Genomic DNA, 21,285 nt, shown 5'->3' with positions numbered 1-21,285 from the left:
TCACTTCAGTGTACATGCACAGGATAGAGATCAGGTTTTGGTGAATTACAGCACTGCTAAATCATAAGAGTAATAACAACCTGTTGACAGATATTTATCATCTGACATATGCAAAGAGAGGAAATAAGGAACAAGGTCTGTCAAAGATACATTTTTCAAAATCTCAATTAATCACTGAATTTCAATAGTTAACCACATTTTATCACCTTTTTTACAGTTCCATTATTTTGGTCATATTAACCCTTTGAAACATGGATTTACATTAGTTTACAGTGAGAAGAAAATTACCTTAGAATGAAAGGGAGGAGGGTTATTGAAGATTGTTTATTTATTTAATTTCAGATTTTTTTTTTAATTAATTTTTTTAGGATTTTCTGGTTTATTTTTTGATTTTTTAATTTTTGCTTGATTTCAGGCGATTTTCATGTTACTTTTTTGCTCTTTTTTTCAGCCATGTTTTGTCAAGTTGCTCGTTCTCCACATGTTTTTGAAAGAAATCAAGCAAATTTCCTTTGGTTTGAAAGGGTAAACAATGTCAAGCAAGTCTTAATAGATTGTCTTGATTGGAAATCAAATGACAGCATTTGTTAACTTATGTCGACTGCTCTGCAGCAATGTGGTTCTTTCATTTAGTTTCACAGGTCTGTGGTGATTCATACACTACAAAAGAGTACTTTGTCGTATTTGCCGATGTGGTTGCTGGCTGACATCAGTCTGATTAGCTGCACCTGTATGCTTAGCTGGTACATTTGGGGCAATTTCATGACTCTTCAGCCCCAATATGCAGAAATATTCAAATACAATAGGTGAGAATTCATACTGCATGAAAAAACCTGCAGGGATTTTTCCCCAAACTGCCTGGGACTAGCACAAAGTGGGCAGGTCTGTAAGGGGGATACTCATAGGTACCAGTCAAACCTGTTTTCAGTCAGATGTCTTGAGGTCAGAGGTCTGAAATGGCCATGCCGTTTTTCCTTCGCCAAAACTGAACCAACTTTGAAATGTTATTCCACCCCCTTAAACAAAAGCTAGCTAGTATTATATGATACTACCATCATCACTCTAGCTTTAAAACTCCTCTCAAAGACAGAATTGTCAGCTGTGATCGCCCGTGATTAACACGATAAAAAATGTATTCGTTATGTATGAACTTTTTATTCACAGCACGATTAACACTGACAGCCCTAACAGAAACATGTAATTGTGGATTCATATTTCGGATTTATGTGGCTGATTTCTCATCTTCACCTGTCTTATTCTCCATCAGCTGTGCAACGAGGACGTACATCGAATTCCCAGAGCAGCCCGGGACAGTACCTGACCAACGGCACCGACCCGTACAATGGCCAGCCCTACCTATCCGGCTTCATTTCTCTGCTGCTGCGCGCCGAGCCCTACCCCACATCTCGCTACGGGGCCCAGTGCATGCAGGGAAACAACCTGATGGGCATCGAGAACATCTGCGAGCTGGCGGCGAGGCTGCTCTTCAGTGCTGTTGAGTGGGCCAAGAACATCCCTTTCTTCCCTGATCTGCAGCTCATGGATCAGGTAAGTCTGCTACTTCAATGTCTGACTAGAATTCAAATAGAAAATATCCAACCAGCAACGTTTAAGGAATAGTTTGACATTTTGGGATATTCTTTTTCTTGTCAAAATCAGATGAGATGATTAAAATTACTCTTACATCTTACAGTAGATAGTAATAATAATAATAATACTAATAGATTTATTCATGGAACAAAATCAAAAACTCCTTTTCCACCAAAGGAAAGCTTTAGTCTAATGAAAGACCACAGTTTCATGAAGTCTGATCTATAACAGATTTCTTATATAACATCTCACCCTCTGCTTTCACTTTAAAAAGAATCAACCTTTTAGTTATTTTTTTCTTTTTCTTTTTTTTTTTAAATTTCGATCTTCACTCAGTAGCATATGAAAATAAATGTGTTCAGTTATTGTCCACTGAAGGCAGTAACATGTAGACACATATAGATTTACACCAGCTGTAAGGTCTTGGCACTGAAAGAAACCACCTGACCTATAAATATTCACGTGCACCTTGGGCAGACACAGTCATCATCACAAATATATCATGCTATAGCTGCACCATATCATTAATATATCATTTAATGTCATGTCAGGGTGAAGAATAGATCTGTCCTGTCTCTCTCAGTCAGTGTTGTAGAGCTGAAGCGCTGCGTCTCTGGTTTCTATGAACCTGCTTCCTGTGATTCTTTTCAAACAGCTATCAGCACAAATCTTAACTTAACTGCATCTAAATCTTACAGTATGTGTCGATTATCCAGAGTGGAAAAAATAATGTAAGTAATTAACCATTATTATCCATGTTGCTACAAATGTGGGTAATAACACCCCTGTGTTTATTCATATCCTCGCAAAACAGCTCTGTCCTGTGACTGTTTTACCTTATATATAAAATCACTTTTTAAAATTTATGTTCCTTTGAATCATTGCAAAATATTGCATTTTTTGGCCTTCTTTATGAACTGTGATTTGCACAAATAATTTGCACTTTGGAGTTTTCAATTGCGTTCAAATAAGAATTTAACTCTTTCCAGCGGTTTCTGACATTATTTTGTCGACCCACATTTAGTGTTTAAGACTTTCATGGTTAAATAATTGCTCAGAAAACATCTGGGTATTAAAACAAATATTATTATCAGCTACACTGACTCTTAAAACAATGAAAGCGGAAGGGTTTTTTTTTTCGTTAAACAAATATTTTATGACCATAATTAACACTTGAAATTATTTTAAAATAAAAGTATGTGTAAAAAGTCCACATTTTTTATATATTTTGATATAATAAATAACTAAAGTGAAATGCATTACAAAAGAATCAATCAAAAACAAAAACAAAAACAATGTGCTGAAGTCAAAACAAAAACAATCGTCTTTTTCAGAGGTTTTTTTAAATAGCGATAATTTGTGCAGCTTGTCACATCCACTTTTCATCTGTATGACCTTTAAAAGTTACATTAAACGCTTCATCACGTTAATTTGTCCGTACAGTCAGATTCCGACAGTTGAGAGCTCTTTGTGAGCTTTGTGCAACATGCCTGGTTTTGTGTGTTTCCTTCTTCCTTCAATGAATGAATATATTATTTGTTGGGAAAATTTTGTGCATGAATGGAGCTCCTATTCTCTTTATGGTTTGCATTTCCTCATTGATAATGTGACCAAATTCTGACCATGGCCAGAGGCAGTTTGGCTTGTTGGATGTTTCATTCGTCTGTTGTTCTTTGCACTTAGTATTCATTTGTATTTCTGCTACTGAACAGTAGTAGAACAGTTTGACGTGTGGATTTTAGGTGGAAATGGGGTCTAAAGCTGCCTGTACTGGAACAAAAGGCTATTTAAAGTGTGCACACCTTGAACAATTCCAAAATGCGCTGCAAATTTTTTTGACATTGTTACTGTTAGCTACATTTTACCTGATTTGACCCATCTTTAGTGTTTGTCTCCATTGGTTTCATATTTCCAGGCATGGGAAACCTGGAAAATCATGGCATTACACTATCACATTTTCTGGCCAGGAAAAGTCATGGAATTGATAAAAAAATATCATTGAAAGTTTTGGAAAAGTCATGGAATTTTGTTGTACGTAATGAAAAGGTTAAAGTAATCTAATCTTTCATGGATAACCTATTATGTAATGTACTATAACATCAAATTTAGTAGCTGTAGCTGACGATGTCACATGGCTCTAATATGTGCGATTTGTGATGTTTTATGTTCCATCTCTCCCTTCTTGTTTGCCCGCTTGCTGAAATTATGTTTAAATTAAGTTTAAATCTGATATGTTGGGCTGGATACGCAGGGCAAGACAATAAATATTGTTTTGGGTCATTAAAGTGATGAAAAGGTTTGAAATTTTGTCTGTGTAAATGTGAGGGAACCCTGAATTTCAGATTTAAAAAAGCATTAATATCCTGTAATAACCAGTCTGCACTCTTTGTATTTTAGGTGGCTCTGTTGCGCATGTCATGGAGCGAGCTCTTCGTCCTCAACGCCGCCCAGTGCTCCATGCCACTCCATGTGGCTCCTCTGCTGGCAGCGGCGGGCCTGCACGCGTCGCCCATGTCAGCAGAGCGCGTGGTGGCCTTCATGGACCACATCCGCGTCTTCCAGGAGCAGGTGGAGAAGCTGAAGGCGCTGCAGGTCGACACGGCTGAATATTCCTGCCTCAAGTCCATCGTGCTCTTCACGTCTGGTGAGTTTGAATGAAGATGTAGAGAGTGGAGAGTCACAGTGAAACTGCACGAAATGTTGATGGTGTCAAGTAATGTTAAAAGAGGTTTTTGAGGTGGGATTTAACTGTGGTGGACGGCTCCTGAGCAGGGAATCGAAAGTTTAAAAAGGATAAGTAATTTATCACCCTAAATGTCAAATTAATGGTGTTACTGCTTGGGATTTTCATGCAGGTTGAAACACATTCTCACCCCCAACTGTCAGTGGCCCTACTCATCCAAATGACGCTCTAAGTACCCCTACTGAGTCAGTTTTGGATGCTTAGGGGCGGCGTGCCAATTTAAGCTCATTACATTGTGTCTTTCCTAAAATACTCGTACGTGCACTTTCTACTCTTTAAAGTCATTTTTAAATCAAACTTTGAATGTTTTTTTTCTAATGCTGTGTTCACACTGACACAAAAAGGCCAAACCAGCAACATTAAATTTGACTCGCTGTTGCATTGTTGCTCAAGAGCTGGTTAACATAATTACATGGTCTCAGGGGTGTGTGTCTGCTACTTTCTACAAAGCACCTCAACTGAACGTCAAAGAAAGTTTGTAGATGCTCAAAAGATATCTGTGTTTTAATCAGTGTCTGAGCCTAATTTTAACGTCACATTTCACCACCCTGTGTGCACCGCAATGCATAGAAAGCCAGCATAGCGTCAGCTAACTAAGCTAAATATCATAGCAACGTGGCTAGAAACAAAAAAAATGTTATTGGTTGACATTTCAACGTGTCATTAGACTGTTGATTAAAAAAGCTGAGGCCAGCTCAACACTTTCCCCTCCCCCTACTGACTTTCTCACTCTTTATATTGCGGCAGTTTTATTAAAAAATACCACTTGCTGGTACGCCTCATACCGCTGCTACAGGGTGCCTTAATATCTGACACTGAGGCCCGCTACTTAAGTGTCGGTGTTTGACATGTTAGGAGTGAGACCGCGCTGACTCATACCTCCATTTGTTCTCTTCCACGCAAACTAATCCAGGCTCTATTCTGTCAAACTTTTCTCCGTCTAGAAACAGTGGCCACATTTTCATGTTTTATCGTGTAAACGTCTCAAGGATTGACACATGAAAAGGTTAAATGTTTGACAATTAAAGTCAAGTTTATTATATCAAAATATCATAATACACTTTACAGTCCTAAATTTGCCACAGTGCCTGATCCAAGCTCTCCACAAAAACACGGAAAAAAAACTCAACACCGAATATGTTTTTCAAAAAAGGAAGAATCTCCAGAGAAGAAATTCAAAGAGAGAAATCCTGCCAGATGGTTGAAGACACAAAGTGTAGTGTTATATTTGCAGATTATATAAACAGACAGTTGGTGAAAAAATAAAGTTTATTATTAAAATGATCAGTTATTGTTGATACAAATAGGAAGAAGTCCTTTCACTTGATCTTTTCCCTCTGCAGTGCACAGACTCCAACTCAAAGAGGATTATGGGTAGATTCAGATGTCAACAAAAACATCACCTCTCTCCTGTGAGTAACTGTGCTGTTGCTCAGGCAGTGAGGAAGGAATTAGCTGACTTCCGTTGGCAGGTGAACATTCTGTTAATTGGTTTATTCGTGTTGACGGGGACACTTAATCGCAGGGTATCAAAGCACATGTAAACAGCTTAACCTGAGTGAGAGAAATGTCCAAGAGGAGGGTTACTCTGTGCATCTAAACAGAGCCAAACTAAACTGCTGCATGAATTATACAAATATTTATTCATCAGGGTGAGATACGACCATTGAATTAAAAAAAAATAACCTGATCCTGGACTCAAAATGTAAATTAAAAATAAGATAACCCCTTAAAACCTGAGCAAATTGGCTTGATTTTGTTTAAAAACAGGTGAAGGCGATGAGCAACTTGACAAGGAATGGCCCCAAATTTAGCAAGAAGTTAGTAAGAGGTTACGATAAAATTACATGAAAAATAAGAAAAAAAGAAGAAGTAAAAAACAAAAAAGAGACAATAAAATAACCTTAAGAAAGTAAAGTGCTAAAGATTAAATAAAATTTAAATAAAAAAATATACATCATACAATGTAAGAGAATTTCAAATATATAATCTAAAAAAAGTTAAGTGTAGTTTTCTGGTGATTTTTATCAATTTTAAATCATTTCACAGCTACATTTTAGTGGTTTTCTTGCCACTTTTTACATTTTCTTTTGCAATTTTCTGGACAGTTGTCCATTGGAGGAAAAACAATGAACTTTAACATAACTGACACAGAGAATGACAAAAAGGCTTTTAACACATAGATTTTACAGCTAATTTATTCACAATTTAGGCAATTAGCAACATAGTCTTTTGCTGAAGCCAAGAGATCCTGCAAACGTTTATCGTTGTCTCCTTCGTATATAAAAGTATATATAAGGAGCTGACTGCTGTGCGACACGAGAACCATAACAGTCCATAACTGTAAATTTTGACCATAACTTGAAGATTTAACTGCAGAATAAAAAAGTTCTTAGTGCCAAAAACATTTCCTGGAATCCATTTTTTTCTGATGAAGCGCCAACTCCAGCTGCACTCAACCCACAACCTTTTCACCTCGGCTGAGCCTGACCGCCATGTGACCTCTAACGCTGCAGCAGATATTGTCTCATTGGCTCCATATGTAAATGCTGCTGCTACAGTCCTCCCACCAGTCAGTCATGGTCTCTGCCCTCCGTGAATTTCACTGTAATTTGATCGCTCTCTCATACAGTAAAAGACTGCTGCTGACCCTGTGAGTAGCTGCTGTGTGTCTCACTTAAATCCCCATTTTTAGCTGAAGCTTTAACATTTGTAGTGAGTGCTTCTTCTCTATACTAAGCTCGATTTTGATTTTTTGCCTTTGTGATACATTGTACATTTTGTGGGAAGGATTGAAAGACAAGTGAATCACTTTTTATAATTTATGTTCCACCATAATATTTGAGAGAGACACAGATCCAATATTTATATAGATATGCAAATGCTATCTTAATCCACCAATCCACATGTTTACTATCTATTAACAACAAAAAAGAAACAGCAGCCATTAAATCTACTCATATATTAGTAATATATTTTTGGCATTCAGATAATCCTTTGAAAGCTGGAGCAACAACATTTTTCTTGTGCTGCTTTCAGATACTTTTCACCTGAAACCTGAGAAAAATGGTTTGATTTATTTTGAAAACATAGGAAAAACAAACATAATGTCCATCTTGGCAAGACATGTCCTGAACTTGCATGAAAAAAAAAAAAGTAAAAGGGGACAAGGAAATTACCTGAAATAGCTTGGTGCTATTGGTAGAAATTATAAACAAATAAAAAAGTAAAAAGAATGTCCAGAAAACTATATTTATAATTCATATAATTAAAAAGTTATGTTACAGAAAAATTACTGTTAATTTACTTTTCTTTTTTGCTTATTTTCAGGCAATTTTCTTGTAAGTTTTTACTAATTTGCTAATTTTGGGCCACATATTGTTAAGTTGCTCATCACCTTTTTGCATGTTTTTTTGAAAGAAATCAAGCCAGTTTTCTCAGGTTTCAAAGGGTTAAAATTATGTTACACAATTATTATATTTCTAAGCACACTTTCATCGGGTTATTTTTTTGTTTTTTTTTCCTTTTATTTTATCTTAAAAAAAAAAAAAAAAACCAACTAATTTTCCGGTAACTTTCTTGCACTTTTTTACTAATTTATTGCAGATTTTTTTGGTAATTTTCCTCTCTTAACCTTGCCAATTTTCTTACTTGAATCAGCCTCAGTTGGACCTAATGACAAATAAAATATCTTCACCCCAGCATAGAGTTGTCTATTTATAGCTGTTGGCATCCAGAGTCCTTCAGAGAAAACAGCAGACTTGAACCTCACACCCTCACTGTGCTGCATTATGTCCTCCCCTCTGAGCTGCAGACGAGATTAAATCAAAATATAATGGTGTTGCATCTTGAGGAAACCCATGAGACAGGCATTGTTTTGATACCGCTCACATACAAACCCTGTTGAGATTTATCCCAACGGTCACTGGGCTCCAGTGCCAGCCAAAATACTGTCACATCCTGGATGCCTCACAGAGAGATCATGCTTTGTGACCCAGGGGGAAACGGATGGTGAAGAAGCCAACACTGAGATGTCCCTCGTCCGTTTTTTTTTTCACATTCTCCCGCTTTTCTCCGTGGCATGGCTTGTCAGATTCACTCGGCGTGTACCTCTCTCCTCCATGTATGTGGGTGTCTGTGGATCCATCTCTCCTCCTTGCTTTCATCAGCCATCTCTCCTTCATGATCCCATCTATTATTGAAACCAGTCATCCACCCCTCCTCCCAGCGCTCCCCAAACCCAACCCCAAGCCCAGCCCAGGCCCCGGGACCCCTGCCCCCACCAGGGGAGTTGAATTATGTATGGTGGGTTTCAGTGAGACGGAGGCTTCGCAGCAGCCCCGGCCATGACCTACATAACCCCTGTAGCCCTGAGCATCCCATGTGACTCCCCTGTATGCGGGCAGATGTACCCACACATCACAGAAAAACTGTCTTTCTGAAAGTAGACAGTGCATTTAGAGAAAGATACTTACCATTTGAAACTTGAACAAACTGGCTTGATTTCTTGCAAAAACATGGGAAGAAGACAATGAGCAACAAAGAAGGAAATTACCCAAAAATAAGCAAGAAGTTAGTACAACATCACAAGAAATGTACCTGAAATTTTTTTTTTAAAAGAGTTAAAAAAACAATAGCAACAGGGAAAACATCTGGAAAAAGTGCTTAAAAATTATAAAAAATTTGTAACATAATTTTTACCCTTTGAAACCTGAGCAAACAGGCTTGATTTCTTTACAAAACGTGCTAAAATCATGATGTGTAACTTAACAATAAATGGCCCCGAAGTACCAAGAAATTAGTAAAAATTACCAAAGTACTAAAGCGTAAAAAAAATTACACAAAAATAAGCAAAAAACAAAAACCCAAAACAGAAGAAAATATTAGAATTCTTAATAAAATGCTAATTTATTTATTTATTTATTTATTTTATTCTAAAAAAAAAAAAAGAAAAAATATCGGAAAAGTACTTGAGATTATTAATTTTGTTTTTCTTTTAATTATTAGTTATTATTATTTTGTAACATAATGTATAAATATGATAATTACAAATATAGTTTCTCAAGCTTTTTTATTTTTTCCCGATATATTTTTCCCTAGCTTTTTTGAAAAATAAAAAACTAAAAAAATTCTAAATCAACTAATTTCTTGTAATTTGTAACATTTCAAGTTGCACATTTTCCCATGTTTGCAGTAAAATCTCACATATTTTCTCTAGGTTCAAAGGTTTAAATACGTGTGAAAGGCATCTCAAGGCAGCACAAGGAAAGTGATGTTTCTCCAGGTTTTAAAGGGTTAACACAGAAATTTAATGGAGGCGGACATGCTCACACACTAGATAGACCCATTAATAAACCTGACTCCTGCAGACCTGGTAGAATGAGCTAACAAGCTCCGACAAACACCAATGGTCCCTCACCTCCCTCCGAGTCCCCTCCCTCCGCTCCCCCCGTGAAGCTCAGTCCCATCAAGGCGCATCAGAGAGCGGGCATCTCAGTGCTGCCACCCTGATCCCTCACCCCCACTGACCCGGTGTGTGCCCAAGGATCAGACAAAAGAACACGCCGCTTGGCGTGTAAGGGCGCCCACAGAGCTGTCGCTTCGGCACGCGATGTGGTTTCAGTCCCACAGACAGCTTTACTAATCCCAACCGGGCAGTGACTGCCTTGTCACGCAGGACCCAAAATGGCGGACGGACAAAAAAGCAGTCCAGCTGACCCCTGAGCGGAGGGGAAATCCAGCTGAAGCGGGAGCAATTATTCACTCAGAATGATGAGATTCGTGGCCACTGGGGGTGGGGAGAGGTTGACACACTCGATTAAAATATGACGTGAATTAAATTTTTTTGTTGTGCAGAACTCAGCGGGGTTTACACAGGGGACGGATCAAAGTGCGAGATGACAAAGGGGAGCGGCGATGCAAGGTGACAGGTTAAAACCTACGGGCCAGCACTTTCAGACTGAAAGAGCGCGGTTGAGGAGAAATTGCCCTCATCGAAAACCTGTCTTCCAAATGAGGGTTCATGCAGGGGGCAGAGTCGGAGAGCACTCCCTCTGAATGTACAGTACGTGGCGGAGTACAGTGAAATGTGTCTTTGTTTTGAGTTCACACATCTCTGACCTCCTTTGCTAAATCCCCTGTGCTCTCCCCTGCACACACAGAGGGTGCGAAAAGTACCGTGCACGGTGTTACACACTCTATCGGTTGTGCGAGACTCTTGCCAAGGCGGGGGCCGGCAGGAGGGGAGGTGTGAGGAGGCGGGAGGCAGAACATGACCTCCAGCTGCGGGGAGAGGGAACGCTGTAGTGTGCTGTGAACACACACCGCAGGGGTGTAGTAGATACGTTATCTCTGCAGTGACAACCTCGATTTCCTCAAGTTTGAGCATGATTTCTCTGACTTGAGGAAAAAAAAACAGTCTGCTCTTCACTGCGTCCTGTTACCCCTCTGTATCGCCATTTATCTAATTAAATCAACTATATTAGATTTTAAGTACATAAGCAGTATCAGGCTAAGACTTCACATTGAGACACCCAGGGGCGGATTATGAGACAGCCTGGGCACAGATATGCAAAAGACCTCACCACCTCTCCTACACTGTTTGTACTGTGCCCTTGTGGTCATTTTGTGCCTATTTGTGGTTGTTTTGCTTTTTTTGGTTATTTTGTATCTCTTTGTAGTTGTTTGTGTCTCTTTGTGGATGTTTTGTCTTTTTTTGTAGCCATGTTGTGTCTCTTTGTGGGTGTTTCATGTTTCTTTGTGGTTGTCTTGCCCCATTTTTTCTAGCTATTTTGTGTCCTTTTTGGTTGTTTTTGGTCTTTTTAATACTTTGTCTTTGGGCGTTTTGTGTCGCTTTGTGGTTGCTTTGCCCCTTTTTGTCGAGATTTTCAGTCTTGTTGCAGTTTCTTTGCATCTTGTTGTGTCCTTTCATTATCACATCCATACATTCACCACTTGTTAAATCCTTGCATAATCGGAGCCTCAGTCATCAGACTACATAATATCAACAAAAAATAAATGTCAGACACAACAATGTGTCTTTTGTCTCGAGCAAGATGTCAGTTTTGTAGATTCCATTTACTGTCTTGCAGAGTGATTCAGACTCCATAATAAGAATTCTGTTTGATAAACAATTAATCTTTATATTTTCTTCCTTCTCTCCAGATGCTATGGGGCTGTCAGACGTTGCCCATGTGGAGAGCATCCAGGAGAAGTCCCAGTGCGCCCTGGAGGAATATGTAAGGAACCAGTACCCCAGCCAGCCCAACCGCTTTGGACGTCTGCTCCTCCGCCTGCCCTCGCTGCGCATCGTCTCCTCTCCGGTCATCGAGCAGCTGTTTTTCGTCCGCCTGGTAGGCAAGACGCCCATCGAGACACTGCTCCGCGACATGCTGCTCTCAGGCTCCAGCTACAACTGGCCATACATGCCCACCGTGCAGCGCGACCGGCCCATCTCCCTCCACTACAACGAGAACGGTCCCTGAGGTGGAGAGACAGACGAAGGAGAAACTGAAGAGAAATTCAGGCTGAACGTCCATCCGATTACTCCATCCATCCATCCTTCCTTCCTCCCCGTCATTTTCAGCTTTCCCACAGGAAGAGCTCCCTCACCATTCCGCTCAAAAAACCCAGACTGACGATATAATCCGAGACCGTCCCGGTTACATAAGCCAGCCGATCATTCAAACAAGGTCACTGGAGGCCCGTCGCAGTCCCTCAGCCGATGGTGCAGTCTAAATGTAAGACGTGGCACGAGTTGGACAAGTTGGTAGAACAGGTTATTGCGCAGTTCACCAGCAGGTCTGTTGGACTCACTTCAGATGTCAGTCTCAAACCCCCCCCCCCCCCCCCCCCATGAAAACAGGGGCAGCAAAACATTTGGTGCTACGCCGACATTCACAGAGGCTGAGTACAAGCATCTCAGTAATACTGAGCAAGGGCTTTGCCACTGGGACTCTACAACCAAGAGCACAAGGCCCGTTGTATATTTACCAATTTTTTGAAAAGAAAGCCAGAAGCCATTAAAAAAAAAAGACAAATGCCAAAATGTCTTGGACTTTTGCAGAGGACATGTTTTAATGTGTGTTTGTATTAGCACTGTTTATATGGAGAGAAAAACTCATGATTGTGTCCATATGTACAGTATATCATTGATTCATAGGCATCTATAGCATATTAGTGGGAAAAAGCTCAGGTTCAAAGGGTTGGGAGACAAACAGATAAACATGCCAATATCAGTGCAAGACAAAAGACAAACCCAGTCAAAATTTATATATCAGCAGCCGGTGCCAAAGCTGAAAAATGCAAATTGTTTGGATATTTTTGTGGTCGTGTTGGTGGTGAAAATTTAATGTTTGGTTTGTCTATAATTTGACTATGTTTTTGGGTCTCAGGGGGAGAGGAGTTTGTAAAAAAAAAATACAAATAAAAGCTTAGGCACTTGCATTGTAAACTAGTCAGCTCCTACACTTATTCACTCCTGTAAAATCACAGCACTGGTAGATTCTTTCAACTCTTATGCCAATTGATCGATTTACATTTTTACTTATTCAAAACGCCCGTTATAACATGTCGTTATCACAGGAGTGACACATCCTTATTATTGTTTTATTGTCATAATTGTCAGTATTGGACCTTTTGGACTAGGGAGTGGGGGAGCATTTTACAAAACTAGCTGTACTTGCCTTAGAACAAAGATTTTGTCACTGAGCATTTATCTTATGACTGTGCCATAATCTCTCGTTACCTGTTATAACAGGTATTATGTCCTGTCAGGAGTGGAAGTGAACTCACGTGATGTAAAAATGATAAATGTGCGGGTAAAATTGTGGAAAATGATGTAAAATACAGAGATTTAACCCTGTGAAACCTGGAAAAATTGGTTTGATGTATTTTAAAAAAGTGGGGAGAAGGCAACCTAAAAAGAAATGGACCGCACATTTGGCAAGAAATTAGTCAAAAGTACAAGGAAATTGCCTAAAAATGAGCGCAAAGACAAGTAAACAAAAAAAAGAAACAAACAAATTAGAAAAGGCCTGAAAAAGTGCTAAAAAATTATGTCAGTAATATAATTTTAAATATGTTACTATGATACTTAAAATGTCCCCTTGCTTATTTAAAATGAGTTCTTTTTGAAATTAATTTTCTAAATCAATTTTTTTTTTTTTTGCAATTTGTGGACGATTTCTTACCAGGTTGCTCATTACCTTTTTTCGATGTTTTTTGAAAGATTTCAAACCAATTTGCTCAGGTTTCAAAGATGGTGTGTGAAAGCAGCACAGGATAAATATTGCTGATCCAGGTTTGAAAGGGTTAATGCATCAGGAGGAGAGGAAACTGACATTTATCCTCTACCATAACCAGCACTTTCATTTTTTAGACCTCATGCGGGTTCTTTTCCACCTCCTGATGATATTGTCATGTAGGGAAAACCCCCTCGACTCATGTCATTTGAGCTTATCGTACCGATACCGTAGAGAAAAGTATCACTAACCTCTGAAAACCTCAGTCTATGTTACAATATTATCCCAGTTGGACTTATGACTGTGACTTAGTTTAGGACTATTTTAAGTTGTTTTGTTTTTTTTCCTTCCCCCATTGTGGAAGCAAGTTTGTTTTGACAACCTGTCTCACATTTCCAACATGGCACTGTGGTATTAACGTTGGTATTTGGAAAAGCCATCTGGGACCTTAGAAAGCTGTCTGTTGATACGTGAATTCACAGAGAGTTCCTTTGAGTTTGTTTTTATCCCCTCTACTTTTGTTTGGAAATATGGATTATCCCTTAATTGAAATAAAATTCTGTTGTTCACAGTAAGTTTTCTGCTCTCTTTTACTGTCGTATAACTCCAAACCGCACAGAAATATGGTGAAAGCTGAAAACAAAATAAGTATTTTATCTGGTCAGTCACTGAATGCTTTTGCCAAAATGCAGCTTTGAAGTCGTAGGAATCTTTATCCCTGAAGTTTGTTTTTTGTACACAGGTTTATACCTTCGACCGGGAGTTTCATACCTGCCCAAACCATGAAAGGTCTCCAGCTGAGTGAGTCAGGTAACATTGCCATTGGGAAAAGTTCGATGAAGCTTCATGTCCAGAGAGCTGACTGTCCTCATTCAGCTGAGACTCTGTAGGTGACACTGTTAAAGGTTTTGTTTAAGATTATCATTATTGTATCTCTTCATAGGTAAAAGGCTACAAGGTTGATTTATTTGTCAGTTTAAAACAAAGTTTCACTATAAAAATGTGTCTCCAGAAGGAGACTCAAATAACCCACAGCGAGATACAAAGGAACTGCAAACAGGCAAAAATAAAACAATAAAAAAGGCAAAAAAACAAAAACAAAACAGAAAAGAGACACTAAATGACCACAAAGTGACACAAAACAACAAAAAATACATAAAATTACCAGAAAGAAATGCAAAACAAACATAAAGAGACTCAAAATGATAATAAAGACATACAAAGGAACTGCAAAGAGACACAAAAAAAGGCACAAAAATCCCAAAACAAAAAACAGACACACTAAACAAATACAAAATGAAACAAAATAACCACAAAGAAACACAAAATGGCCACAGAGAAACACAAAACAATCACACAGAAATGCAAAATAAAACCAGTGACTCAAAATGACCACAAAGAGATGCAAAGAAACTGTATAACATATAAAAAAGCATGCTGAAAATTGATTTAAAATAAAAGTATGTATCATTTCCTGTAACACAACTTTAAATATATAAATTATAATAATTATGAATATAGTTTTCTAGTTTATTCCTATTTTTGTTGCTGGCTGCCCTTTTTTCCATGTATTTGAAGGATTAAACAGCTTGTAAAATGTGTCTAGCACAACACAAGAAAACTAGCTGACCAAAGTTTCAAAGGGCCGAAGTCAGTTGTTTGATTTGTCCTCTCTGGGCTACTGTAGAAACAATATGGCTGATACTGCTCGACGGCTCATTCAAAGCTAATGAAAACACAAAGCTTCTTACTTTAAGGTGATTGTAAGATAATTAACAATAGTTATTATATCAATTATTGTCCCCCATTGCTGCCTACACACTGCACCTCTGCCACCCCCGGTCAGCACGCGAGGTGACACAAATCAAACACACCTAAGCTGAGAGCAAGTGCATGCTGGGTGCGGCTAACAAGCTAAATGCTAACGGATACTGCAGGTGACTTCCTCGTTCACGTGAAAACTTTTTGAAAGTGCCGCGCGCGCGGAGGGACACAGAGACAGAGGGACACAGAGGGACACAGAGGCAGAGGGACACAGTGGACCGAGTATATTTATGGATTAAGACTGAAAGAGAAGAGACGTTTAACTGGAGCAGTTTGAGGACATTGTGGGGCCCAGAATAACGTCCGGACAGGTGAGTACAACAACAGACATTTGTCACTGACAGGAGGACCTTCAGTGCTTAGAAATGTAGCATTAAGTGTGTGTGTGCGTGTGTGTGTGTGTGTGTGTGTGTGTGTGTGTGTGTGCGCGCGCGCGTGTGCGTGCGTGTGTGCACGTGCAGAAACTTCGGTGTTTTGGCTTTAATGTGTGTGTTTTTGTGGCTGAAGGATGGCTGCTGTTTTTTTTTTTAAAATGTATGTGTTAGTCGCATTTGTGGTGTTTTATTCTGCTGTTAAAGTGTGTTAAAGGTTATTATTGCAGCTGCCCTGGTGACCGCAGCTCTTTTTATGAACAGTTAGTCAATTTAGTCTAATTATTTTTTTCCTTATCAATCCCTGTGAGGTTATATAAGGAATGCAGTTTTATAATTTATAATCAGTTGTATGCACGAGATGCAAACACCTCTCTGTATGATATTGCCACACAAAAATATGGTGATACTTTGCTGTTTTGTATTTTTCCCCAACCCCCTAGTACACATTAATAATTCCTTTCCATAACCGTCATTCAGCTCTATGATATAGGCTACATTATTCAGAAACAGGCCATTCTGTATAATGAATACTTTTACAAGTAGTTGTTTAAGTATGTGTTGTTGATCATACTTTTGTACTTTTACTTAAGTGAGATAATGAGAGGACTTTTACTCACAAAATCGTAGTTTTACACTTTAGTACTGCTGTTTTTATTTAAGTACAAGATCTAACTATTCCTTCAACCGCTGTGGTTTGGACATTAGGGCTCAGTGGACATCATGTTGACAAGGACAAGTTGACAATAACATTTACTCAGAGTACATTTTAACTGACCTCCTTTTCTGCTTTTATCTGAGTACATTTTTACATATCTAATTTTACTTGAGTTAAGATTTTTTTGTAAGTAAAAGTATTTTTTCTTGATAAAGGTTTTTTAGTACTCTTTCCATCCCTGTTCAGACATCAGAAAGCTCCCTCGGAGACACTGAAGACTCTGCAGGACTGTTTTAACAGGTCGATTTGTCTCATGATGAAACGGATCGTATAAGGGAGACGAGGGACTGTTGTAACACACTGCATTTCTCTCAGTTACTCAGACACTATTTTGACTACACAAGCCAAATTTAATATTTTAAACTAACATCTGTTTGTTAATTATCCATACCGTTTAAACATTATTACACATGACATATCGTTCACAGCATTTATTTAAGTAGAAGAAGATGTTGTAATAGACCAACTCTGGGGACGGTTGCAACATAACACAAGGACAAATGCAACATGTTAAAAATACAGCACTGAGCATGTGCAGTAACATCACTCTGGCATGTGTCTGATTGGAGGAATAACAGCTTTTGCAATTGTCACTTAAACTCTATGGAATGACCCTTTAAAAGCTGTGCTTGCTTGATGGGCCAAGACAGCGTTGCACTATTCAACATTATAATTTGATTTCATTGTGCTTTGATTGGATAGTTGACAATATTGAGGCAGAGGAAGAGAAAATGAGGGGAATGTCACGCAACAACGGCCTCTGGGCATGCGGCCACATGTTTTATAAGACCCGACCATTACAGCACTTACAGAGAGCGAGAGATGATCTGTGAGCTGCTTGTTGCTGCTGAAGAAAGAGCAGTTCAGGGAACTTTGATATGTACAAAATCAGCTCCTGTGTTGTTTTCCTCGCTGAGGTTTCTGTGGTTACCATGGTCACACAGCAAGCCACAGGTGCAAGTTGAAAAAGTCCGACCTCCGCTATGCCCTGTGTAGTTCAGTTACAAAAGCTGCATCTTTATCTTTTGACTTGTGATTTTAAAACCTTGGTTTGATGCCTGTTGTTTGATGCAGAATCTGATCTTATTCTTTTGATTCTGAGGGTTGCTGGGATGTCTGTTGACTGTGTTGAAAGTAGAGATGCACGATTATGCCCAAAGTAATGATAGTGATTAATTTGATCAATTTATTGATAAAAAATAATAATGATGAATAATAGTGTACTGTACAACTGGACAATCCCTTCATTATCTTATGTCATATACTATTAAAAGTCAATATATTATTTATTCTTCCTTTATGTTAATTGTTTTGCACCAAAACACCAAGTCAAAGTCCTTGTACTGTATACATGTACTTGGCAGTAAAATTCTGATTCTGATCATGATATCTTGTTTTTAGGGACAAGACATTTTAATAAACAGAGCACTGCTTTAATGATGATGTGCTATAATCTTATCTAAACAGATAAATGTCATTGTTGTTTGACACCAGACAAGGACAAAGATTGAGCGAGGTGACGTTGACAACGTTATTCTTTTTTGCCTTCATGCAATTGTTGCTCTGAAGATTGTCGTCTTTTTTTCGGGTGGTTAAATAAGTTGTGTAACTTCGCGGTGCAGACACAAGTCTAATGCACTCTTTGCATGTGATTTGTTCTCTCCTCTCTCAAATATTTCCAAACAACAGATATTGATGGCTGATGTGGCTGATTTTTGTTTCACCCGTTTGCAGAAGCAACATTCAGGAATGTTTTTTGCAGACTGCCGCTGCAGGGTTCAGCGCTCCGATCTGCACGACAGATCTTCAAAAGTGGAGGCTGGCTGTTAGTTTAGGAAGCACTTGTCTTCTCTGAGAGTTACATGAGTGGAGAACACATTTTTAACTCCAATATTGCAGTTGATCATGTTTATTTAATTGTGGGAATAATTAATATTCAATTAATCGTGCAGCCCTTGTTGAAATCTGTGGAGCAGTCTTTAAATTATGTTTATATTTGCCCATCCATCCATAGTAGCAGGGTATTTTTTAAAATTTCATCCACCAACGGCAATTACACACTTCCACTTCAGATCATCAGGATGAGTAATTTTGATAATCGCTTGCAGATGTTTCTTGATCTAGCGCGCACTTAGATTTGATGAGGGAAAGAAGCACATGTGCCAATCAATACTGCAGATCAATCAGTGATTTTAAGCCAAGTGGGGGTTGCCCCACTCTCACGCTGGGATGCAGCCCCAATGTTGATACAGACCCGCTTGGTGCGTGACAGAAAGTAAGCAAACACCATTATGACCCAGTGTGTGTGTGTGTGTGTGTGTGTGTGTGTGTGTGTGTGTGTGTGTGTTTGTGTTTGAGGAGGGAAAGAGAGGAGAAAGAACACACATGGTCTTTTGACCTTTGGGTTCAAGGTGTGTCACTGTGTGAGTGTGTGTGTGTGTGTGTGTGTGTGTGTGTGTGTGTTCAAGTCTGGGTAGATATAGCTCTCAGTGCTAACAGTCAGACAGACCAAACATAGACGAGTACAGGTTTGTACGTTTAGACTCTCAAACATGATGTCAAGTTCCTTTCCTCTCAACACGCACGCATGCGCACGCACGCGCACGCACGCACGCACGCACGCACGCACGCACACACACACACACACACACACACACACACACACACACAGTAACCTTTTGCCCCTTACACCCCTCCTCCAACTACCTCCCTCCATCCCTCAATCCCCACCCTCTGTCCTACCCGCCCACCATCATCCCGCCTCCCCGTGTGTGTTAATGTGTGTGTGTGTGTGTGTGTGTATGAAGAGTAGCCGATTGACTTATGCCTTCATTTTCAGAGCTGTCACTCCTGGCCAAACACCATGACCCCTCAACCTCCATTTTGGAGGCGCACTTTTTTTTTTTCTTTCCCTCACCATATGAATATAAAAAACACATGTGGCCCAAAGGTGTGTGTGTGTGTGTGTGTGTGTGTGTGTGTGTGTGTGTGTGTGTGTGTGTGTGTGTGTGTGTGTGTGTGTGTGTGTGTGTGCATGTTTATGTGTACAGGTAAATCAAACTGACACAGCTCCTTTGAATGGCAGGAGCTGAATTACTTTTGCACTTCAATTTTGCACACCTGCCATTTATGGCAAACACCGGGCTCAGCAGAAACCATAAAAGCCAAACACGTTGCTTCAAGATACAAATCAGAGCCAGTAAATATCAGAACCAGGTGCAGCAATTACAGGTTATTTCTTTGAGGGTAAATTACTTTGCATATAACAAATGTGGGCTTATTATCGTCTGCATTGTACTCTAATATGTGTGCATTTAGTGGCCATTTCTTGCTTTGTTGCAACAACTTGTATTTATTTTGAATATTAAAAGGAATTAACAGATTTTTAAACAAGTCAGTGATACTACAGACAAGATGCACATTGTTATTAACATTAATTATAGCACTTTTTAAAGCTATAATTTATAGCTATAATTTAATGTCGTAAAATGACTCTTCTAATTTCTTGTTTTTGAACTTAGTCCAAGTTACTCTGGCATAATCAGCTCTTCTTTTACATTTTTTCTGTATGTGTCTACCCTTTCTATGTGTGACAACATATTTTGCACCTTTTTACGAAAATGGCAGATGGTACTTGTCGCAGGCTTGTCAGGACTGGAGACAAACAGCGCCACGGTGACATCATCTCCAGCACGAAAGGGGGTTTTGTATATGTATAAATACATATGCATACATCATGCTGTTTTCACTGCAAGTAGGTCGACTTAGCTGTTAGCTGTTTGTAGCAGGTGGGCAGCAGAGTTTTGTGGTATGTTTATTTAACAAAGCTCACAGTTAAACAAGCTAATGGAGCTAACAGCTAACTGAGTTAAACACAACAGAACTGAGAGTTTCAGCCAGTAGTATTTCAGCTGAGTACAGTTTGGAGGTAATGGTAAAAGTACTGTAAGTTTGGAGTTACAGCCACTTTCCATCAGTGTTTACATTTTACCAAACATATGTCAGAGATACTGCAGATACATTTACTCCATTCTGTACTGAAGTACTCTGCTGAGGTACTTGCATTTTGATAACGAAAAGTGTATGTATGTTATTGATAACAAATTATTTAAACTAAGTCTAAAACTATATAAAACACAACTAGCAAAATTATTATTATTATAACCGCTACAGATTATAATAATAAAGTAAAGAAAGATAGAGTATAATGAAGAGGATGTGAGATAATATAGCATAGGTTTACAAAGATATTTTTCAGTCTGTTAATGTTGTTTTATTTATTGCAGTGTCACAGTTAAGAGAGCCTTTCTTTAGTTGTGTTAAATTACCTTTTCTTTGGGCTGTCATTTTGAGTCTACTTGCACCAGGAAACAGCAATTTTACAAGGACAGAAAATCTTGATGAAAAGCAGATTTTTATTAACTAATTCTGGCTATTTTTATGTAAAAACAAAACAAAAAAAAAAAACATAACCTTGAAGTTCTTCAAAAAATGTCACAGTCTCAACATGTTCGATATAAGACCAAAATAAAGTGCTATAACGTACCCATAAAAGCTACAGTTACATTCAAAAACAAATGTATGCTACGGATCATTTTGGAAGTTGTAGGTGTTGTATTTGTTTCTAAACGGATGACTTAATTTCTGACGTCCGTATTTCACCCCGACACAAGCCAAACCAAGCAAGGGTCAATTAGGCTGCAGCGTAGTGCCATTATGCGCACATTTACACATGCAGGACAGAAACAATGCATCCGTCTGAGCCGTCTGAAGGTAGGCGACCGTACCAATCAGGTC

General features: G+C 38.8%; 1 protein-coding gene across 2 annotated transcripts in view; it reads left to right on the top strand.

Annotated features, from left to right (window-relative positions):
* Window positions 1–13,347, top strand: part of nr2f5 (nuclear receptor subfamily 2, group F, member 5) — a 29,667-nt gene extending 16,320 nt beyond the window's left edge. For both annotated transcript variants that reach the window (XM_042490657.1, XM_042490656.1), the window contains exons 2-4: window positions 1,268–1,548; window positions 3,988–4,234; window positions 11,498–13,347. In XM_042490657.1, the coding sequence (XP_042346591.1) occupies window positions 1,268–1,548; window positions 3,988–4,234; window positions 11,498–11,817 (848 nt within the window). In that variant the 3' untranslated portion in view covers window positions 11,818–13,347. The remainder of the gene's footprint in view (window positions 1–1,267; window positions 1,549–3,987; window positions 4,235–11,497) is intronic.
* Window positions 13,348–21,285: the final 7,938 nt, after the last annotated feature.

Source organism: Plectropomus leopardus, chromosome 7, assembly GCF_008729295.1.
Source record: "Plectropomus leopardus isolate mb chromosome 7, YSFRI_Pleo_2.0, whole genome shotgun sequence".
In the NCBI taxonomy this organism is placed as follows: domain Eukaryota; kingdom Metazoa; phylum Chordata; class Actinopteri; order Perciformes; family Serranidae; genus Plectropomus; species Plectropomus leopardus.
Note: the sequence above shows the minus strand (reverse complement) of the source record. Positions and strands in the feature narration are given on the sequence as shown.